This window comes from Babylonia areolata, chromosome 1 (assembly GCF_041734735.1).
Source record: "Babylonia areolata isolate BAREFJ2019XMU chromosome 1, ASM4173473v1, whole genome shotgun sequence".
Lineage (NCBI taxonomy): Eukaryota > Metazoa > Mollusca > Gastropoda > Neogastropoda > Buccinidae > Babylonia > Babylonia areolata.
In genome coordinates, this window is record NC_134876.1 from 67,449,718 (window position 1) to 67,457,923 (window position 8,206).

At 47.4% G+C, this 8,206-nt stretch overlaps 1 protein-coding gene across 1 annotated transcript; it reads right to left on the reverse strand.

The window, feature by feature from the left end:
• Nucleotides 1-207: 207 nt before the first annotated feature.
• Nucleotides 208-7,676, reverse strand: LOC143286098 (uncharacterized). The gene is made up of 2 exons (XM_076593688.1): nucleotides 5,354-7,676; nucleotides 208-2,012 (listed from the first exon to the last, which is right to left on the reverse strand). The coding sequence occupies exons 1-2, from the start codon at nucleotides 5,466-5,468 to the stop codon at nucleotides 652-654; spliced, it is 1,476 nt and encodes a 491-aa protein (XP_076449803.1). The 5' UTR covers nucleotides 5,469-7,676; the 3' UTR covers nucleotides 208-651.
• Between the last annotated feature and the right edge of the window lie 530 nt (nucleotides 7,677-8,206).

The window sequence follows — 8,206 nt, forward strand, 5'->3', positions numbered from 1 at the left end:
TTCTCTCCCTACACCCCCCATCCCATCCCACCCCCAACGTTTTCTTCATAGAAAGCAGACCTGAATAATAATTAATGTTATGGTTTGGAACCCAGGCTTCAAAATTAAGCTGAAATAATTTCTGTTTTAATCATATATCAGTTAATGTTTAATCATATCTTGTAGTACAGCAACTTCAGAATTGAAGAAAACGAGTGGACATCAATCAAAGACTGGACGATTTTTATTGAAAAATTAATGGAATAAGTTTCAAACAAAATAACGTTGCTTGCTCCATGAAAATGAGCAATGTCTACTGGTGTGTATTTCTCGGCAATATTGCGATTTGTCCAGAGTCTTGCCGAGTCCAGGCGTGCTGTATCAGCTTTCTGGCATAAAACTTGAAAGGAGAGGGAAATGTCTTCCCGTCTTTACTGGAAGACTACTGCTTGTTGTAACATCACATGGGTGTCAGGGAAAACTAATGACCTGTTCTTGCAGGCAGTACGATTGCAACATATCAAAAGTGTGTTCAAAGAATGGTAACTATGAGTAAAGCTGTCACCGTGTCTGAGCACTGCTGACCGTCCCGAGGACCACGTTCTCAGGGCTATAATTACGTGGACCTCATCACCCGGAGGTTGGCTGAAGGAGACTCCCAGCCAACCCTGCTCACAGCGTGGTGATTCTGACCGAGTCTTCGTCCTCCTCCTGATCCAGGATGGTGGACAGCGTGTTGTGGGGGGAGGCCTTCCGGCTCCCCACAGCCATGTCCGGCAGGGAGTGGGACGATCTCACAATGACGTCGTCAGAGTGCAGCAGACTCCGCAACGTCCTGAAATCGGCCTGACCCACCTCTCCTCCAGGGGCTACCATGCCGTACAGTGTGACCCCAGCACAGGTTGAGGGGGGGGTGTCAGGCAGGGAATGCGAGTACAGTCCTGCTTTCTTGTCATCGCACGTGACACCATCTGACGCTTCACTGGCCGAGTCGTCTCTTTCCCAAGGGTTTTCTGCATCTTCCTCAAGTCCGCTGTCTCTCTTCGCCGGTTTCAGGTCACCGTCTGTGCTGCAGTCCTCTTTGGATGAACACTTCTTTCCGTCCACCACGTCTTCGTTTCTGACGTCACTGGCGGACCGTTCTCTCCACGTCTGTCCCAGCTTCCTGCCCGTGTCTGGGCCCTCGTTCAGCCGACCCTTGGAGGTCGCCGGGAAGGACTGGGACTCCCGCAGCTTGTTCAGCGAATCTGTCCGGGTGCCCGGCAACAGGATGGGCAAGGAGCGCTTCCTGGAGGGCTGCCAGGAGCTCCTCTGGTGAGCCTCTCGCTGCAGGCTGTTGCTCCTCCATCTGTCTGGCTGCAGGGAGCTTCTCCCGTTAGCGTCTCTCTGCAGACCGTTGGGTCGCAGTCTGTCTGGCTGCAGGGAAAGCCTTCCGGCGGCGTCCCTCTGCAGACTGTTGCTCTTCCACCTCCTGCCCTGGCCCTCCTCCCCTCTGTCTTCAGCGCCGATGATTTCCAGACTTCTGTGCACCCCCCGTTCGCTTTTTCCCAATGACGTGCCTTCTGTGTCGGAGCTGATCTTGGCCTCTCTGTTGGTGGTCTTGACCTGGATGTCTGTGTGGTTGAGGAGGGAGGTGACGGTGCCTTCCAGGTGCAGACTGATGGACGGCTGGTGGCGGGGTGCACTGTGCACCCTGTCCTCAGGGGCCGGCACGTACAGCTGCTGCTCCACGCCGAACATCTTCGTCTCCACCACCTCCGAGGGCCTGCTGCCCTTGCTCAGCCCGTGGATGTTCTCTGCCCGCACTCGGAACATGTACTGGGAACTGGCGGCCAGATTCTTCACCTGGTAACTGTTGCCTTGGCAACACTTGGTTACCACTGTCCAGGCCTTGGGCTCGGAGGGCGTGCACACCTCTATCGTGTAGGCAAACACGGTGCCGCCAGAGTTGCGACGTGGAGGTTGCCATGACAACGTCACAGAATTATGGGTAACATCAGTGGCGAGCGGCTGGGATGGAGGACTGGGTTTGCCTGAAACAGGACACAGAAACGCAACGTCAACCTCTGAAGGACTTGCGCCAACTTTTTCATAAATCTACAGATCACACATGAACTGGACAGCAGTATAACACGCACTGTGAAACTACGTAACATTTTGACCTGATCTATCTCCGACTTACCCCACACAGACTACTTCATTATCTCAAAATACGAGAAACTCATTCGAGAGGAACTATTACGACTTTAAGCTATGGCCCACACACTTGGCTCTGCTGAAAACAGCATGCGACTTATATTTTGTCATACTCTTTTGACTCAGCACTAACTGTAGTTTCGTAACAAATGGATGGACTTGGTATTGTACAGCCGGGGTAAGTTAACATTCAAACACAAGGTGGTTCAGACTGAGCGTGTTTTGTATCATACATTAAAAAGTTTAAGCAGACAGCTCCTTGTCATCGCAGTGAAAAACTTAGCTATAATGAATGCAAAACTGGCCCCAAGTGTGCTGAAAAGCTGGGCTATTTTAATCGCCCTTTGCCTGGGAGTTTTGGCCTGTCAGCGAGCTGAATTTTACGTGTGTCAGGGTTTCCTCCTCCCACCCCCTCCCCCGACCAGCCACTTCAGTCAGCCAGAGAGGGCTGTATTCAATCTTCACCCCATGCCGGTGGGGTTCCCACAAAAGCTATTCACAGTTTTCTTTACCCCTCGTCCCACTGGCGTGGGCAGGAATGGAAACTACCTGAATGCTCCCCCTTCCCTCCTGTCCCCGACCTCATTATGTGTTCCTACTCCCTCAACACCACTCTCTTGCTTAAATATATGTTCTGAAGCAGTCAATGCAAGGAGGTCAAGTTGGGCAGGGCGACAGTTTTATTCGAATTCAAAATTACAATTTACAAGTTTAGCCTATTATCTTTCTGTGTGTGTGTGTGTGTGTGTGTGTGTGTGTGTGTGTGTGTGTGTGATGTACCCACTAACCTTTATCTCGTTCTTTGTCTCAGTTACTAATTTTTATTATAAAAAAAGGCCAGGCCTGATAGTTTATCTCATTCATGTCAACACTAAAACATGTAAACTGACACACCCAGCGTTAGTATCTTATGTTGATTTTTTTTTTCAGAAGTATTTTTAACCAATGAGAAACTGATAACGACTGTCGTTCTCAGGAAGGCCAGTCCTCACAGTGTGTATCAGTCAATGATAATTCTATGTCAACATTAAAACATTTATACTGACACACCAAACGTTAGTATCTCATGTTGATTTTTGGCTCACTTGTGTAAACAAAGTGAGTCTATGTTTTAACCCGGTGTTCGGTTGTCTGAGTGTGTGTGTCCGTGTGTCTGTGTGTCCGTGGTAAACTTTAACATTGACATTTTGTCTGCAAATATTTTGTCAGTTGACACCAAATTTGGCATAAAAATAGGAAAAATTCAGTTCTTTCCAGTCATCTTGTTTAAAACAATATTGCACCTCTGGGATGGGCACAAAAAGATAAAAAGAAGCCTAATTATATGCAAACTGCATTTACTGTTATATTTATATTTTTTGTATTCTCTAAACTTGGCACTTTGACCTCTTATTCTGACACAACAACAAGAGGAGTCATTGTTATCATTTTTTGTTCAAACAGGAACTTCTTTTGCTAAGCATAGAATTTTTATTTATTTTGCAAACGTTTTGGTGCAGACAGTAAAAAAGGGAAATTACTCTGTAATTAATGCTAGGGGACTTAATTTATCACAAGTGAGTCTTGAAGGCCTTGCCTCTCTTGTTCAGATATATTTTTATCCCGTGAAGTACTAATAACGATTACGATTTTTCATGAGGTGTGTGTGTGAGTGTGTGTGTGTGTGTGTGTGTGTGTGTGTGTGTGTGTTTCGTCTGCATCACAATGCAAAGTGCAGTGTTATGACCCGAGTGTTCCACCATATGATTTGCCCGTGGAGTGCATTCACTGACATTGTAATTAGTGTCGCATTCAGGTATAGTATAGTGGTGGTGACTCTGGGCTGAATAAAAGCACGATAGGTTGTGTGAGTAACGACGTGGGAATGTATTCTGTCATGAATGCTATCATCGGGTTCAGGCTCATTTCCAAACTCACATTTATATATTTATGCCTTGTCATTTAAACTGCCTCATCGAACCTTCTTTCTTGATTTGCTTCGCTTTCACACACCTACGTACGTACGTACGTACGTACACACACACACACACACACCTTTCTTGACAGACGCACGCACGATTCTTAAATACAAAGACTGCTGTCAACAGGAATGGGGTGATGCTGCCACTTACTGATAGCGAACAGCATAATCATGGCAAAACTGAGGTCGTACAAAAATGCATGGAAACCTTAAGAAAAGTGAAAGGTTTTTAGATCAGTTGGATCGTGTGTGTGTGTGTGTGTGTGTGTGTGTGTGTGTGTGTGTGTGTGTGTTGATATGACATTGAGACTATCAGATCAAACTGTGCCCCTGTCTTTTACTAATGTCATAGTTTCTCAGAAACATTCGCGTGCGCGCGCGTGTGTGTGTGTGTGAACGTGTATGTGTGTGTAAACTATGCTACTTATTACTAGTATACTGTATATGGATAAAACAGGGATAAACTGATCCAAGACCATTCCGTTTTCTTAAGGTTTTGATGTCAGTATGATTCAGTTTTGCATAATATATTCGTTACGTAATCATTAAGTAGCAGTGTTATCCCATTCTAGTTGACAGTAATCATCGAATTCCCGAACACCGTTTTAATTATAAAACAATGTATTTAACAACAAATTGTTAACAACAAATTGTATTCTCATTTCCTTAAAATATGATTCCACTAAAATGTACAACGTTCACTATGTTTTGTTTTTGTTGTTCACCATGGAATTAATGATGATGCCTATGTCCAGTTACAACAGTGATAACAGAAAATAGCTGACCTCTCCTGACTACCGGCTGTTTCTTGTTGTTGTTATTTTGTTTTCTTTTGGTGGTTTTTTTTCGTTCACAACATCCAGTCAATGATAAGTTTTCATTTCTGTTAACATATCATCTACCCTTCCCTTGTTTCAAGGCATAGATTTTTTCACGACTTCTCTCGTTCAAAATGTTTTCTTCTGCCTGTGGTCTGTTTCGGTATTCGGTGTCTCTTAGCGAATGGATATGTTTTTGTTTTTGTTTTTTAATGTAGCTCTAGTAATATCCTTTAACAGCAATAATGACGATAACAACAACAAGGATAATAATAAGAATAACAACGACAACAACAACAAAACAACAATAATAATAAGAAGAAGAATAACAATAACGACAACAACAATAATAACAATAATAACAGACTGACAGAGTTGCAGCAGACGATATTTCACTTACCCCGTGGAGCGGCATCCTTGCAGGCAGGGTGTGAGATGACGTCACAAGGTCCGGTAGAGTGCCCCTCCCTCTTCCACTGACAGTATTTGTGGCAGTGAGACTGACTGGTGCCCATGCTGACTACGTGCACTGTCCGGTCAACACTCGTACACTTTTGATGTCTGATCCCACTTGGGTCAACCCTTTGAATGTACACTGTATGCTCCACCAATACTACGCTTATATATTTTACTGACAGTAATGTCACGAAAACTTTTTTTCTGTTTACAACGGAAGCATTGGTCACTTCAGGCCCACTCAGAAAGCGGGATCGTATGTAGTTTGTCAACAACGAAAGCTGGATGGACGGTTTTGTCACGGAGTGCTTGTTGTTCCCACGTTGTCCGGCATCTCCAATAACTGAGCGTCTCTCACTATCGGCGTTCAACAAGGCGTTCAACAATAAATGTCTGATCCTTTCGCTGACTGCACGCACCGATCAGAGTGTCTTACCACACAGCTGACCGCGATTATCAACAGTCCGAGCCATGTGAGTGGTTGTCAACACGGACGCGTGAGGCTGTGGCGGTGTGTGGCGGTGTCAGTGTGACTGGCACAACTCCTGTCCTCCTTGATGTACAAATTGAACCCTCCGGCCTCACACGACAGAGGTGAGGGAGGTGAGGAGGGAGGGGGGCTTGGAGGTGGGGGGCGTGTGGCTCAGTCCTTCCTGAACAAAAGCGCCACAGCGAAGCGATTGTAGCAACGCCACTCAAGTCCTAGCTTTTCCTTTCCCACAACTACACCTTCACAGGCCTCACTGTTTGTCTCTCCGCTCCCTAGCCCAGCTGGTCCTCACAGATTGCCCCACTGTGGAACAGAGAGACACACACACACGGCCTTTCAAGGCGGAGAGTAGCACACTGACAGACAGACAGCGCTGTGATCTGCGTGGTGGGTTGGCCTCGCTACTAACACTGGAGACACCACCGCTGTGTGTGACACGGTCAGACCATCCCACAAAAACATCAACACACCTCTTCTGCACAGACTTAAAAGTCGGCACAATGATATCGTCTCCGGTTAACGACTCCTACATATAAGACGCGTCTACTTTTCTTTCTGTCGTGTTTTTTTTGTTTTGTTTTGTTTTTTAAGTGACGTGTCCGCTAATACTATTTTACTGTGAATGGAAACGCCCTCTTTTCTCCTCTATATAGAAACTCGATCTGGTTTGTCCCGCGATTCAACAAGTGTCACTTTGTCAGCACCGCTCGTTTATTTCCCGTGAAGACGGAAATCCCCGCGGTGGTCTGATTGGCAGGATCTATAACGTGCTGTCACCAACACCACTGGGGCTCTGTGACTGTGACCCAATACTCGACGGGCGGGTTTCCCAGTACTCGTCATTCCCCCAATACTCCCCGATTTCCGGCCGACATTCCGCGCGCTGCTGGTGTCTGGGCAGAGTCATGGACACTCAAAATACAAACCTCACAACCCCGTGAGCTATTGCTGTCTTTGGCAGAGTGTCGGTTCCTGCACGTTTATCACGATGGCCGGTGCAGGGTGAACTGAAATTGCGGGCCCAGCAGCAAGAAAAGAAACGGACACTGTCCATACACGCATGTTAATTAATGTGCTTCTGTCTGTATTGGGCCACGTTTATCACGTGCACATGAACGGCATTCCCACACACATCTCCCGACATGCATAGCCCAGCGCTGCGCCCTTTCTTTCTGCTCTCTCACACCCGGGAAAAGCAGCCACCTGCGACATGCCCCATCGCCGTGGAGGGAGGTGTAGAAGAGGGAGAGGTGGAGATGGTCACGCGGGAGGGGCGGTGGTGGTGTGAGGTGGAAGGCACTGATCTAAAAATAGATCAGTGGGTGTGAGGGTGCTGTCTCCGCCATGTGGACCATGCATGCAACGGGTTGTGTCCAGTACTAATCGCACAGTGTGTGGACTGACACGGCTGACAACTTCATTACCATCCAATTAACGGTCACGTTTGACTGACGCATTCCTTCAGGGCGTTGTGCTAATTGTCACCCAAAACAAGGTGACAGGTTCCTCACCAACATCAGGAGCAGGACACGGACTTTGCTGACTGACGTACGGCGACACAGACCTCTCGTCTTCCTGTGATGTCACGGACATGACCTCGCAGACTCATTTTCGCTATTTCGCACGGGTAATTCGGTAGCTCCGTTGTCAGCGACAGTCACACCATTGACTCCTGATTGCCACATACCCGAGACATCTTTACCAGAGGTGTCTCCTGACGGCGGTGGAATTTCCTGGTTTGACATTTTCAAGGACGGTGTGTGGGCATTCCCCCTGAAGATCACTGTCTAGACTGCTCCCCGCCAGAAACATCCCGTGACATTTTTACCCAGGACGAAGTTTGCGGTGTACGGTAACAATGAAGAGCAGCTAGCTGAGATGATATTGTTTTAACTGTCACTCATAATGATGGAACAGATGACATGTCATCTTAGGAACAAACTATTCGTCTGAATATGGAATGATGTGGTGCATCACGTGTGTGTGTGTGTGTGTGTGTGTGTGTGTGTGCGCGCGCGCGCGCAAACGCATGCGTGAGCGCTTATGTGAGTTAAGAAGTGCAGACACGAATTGTCGTCTGCTCCTTTGTTCTCTTTCATGACAGTGCGTCCTCCTCCCCCCATGCCCCCCGCGCTTCCCCCTCCACTCCCTTCAGCATGACACCCCCCACCAACCCAGCTTGCTATGTTTGAAAGATGAGACACCTCAGTTTTTTTTTCTGTACCCCCACCCCATACCCCTCTGCAGCATCCCCTGGGTCCTGTCCGGGGATTAACCTGCCGGCGTCTGCAGTCTGCCTGACCTCGA

Bases quoted from the DNA above. Each gene is read 5' to 3' on its own strand.
- LOC143286098 (XM_076593688.1), bottom strand. From the start codon at position 5,468: ATGGGCACCAGTCAGTCTCACTGCCACAAATACTGTCAGTGGAAGAGG. The intron at 2,013-5,353 runs GTAAGTGAAATA...GTCCTGTTTCAG, and splicing joins CAAGGATGCCGCTCCACGGG to GCAAACCCAGTCCTCCATCC.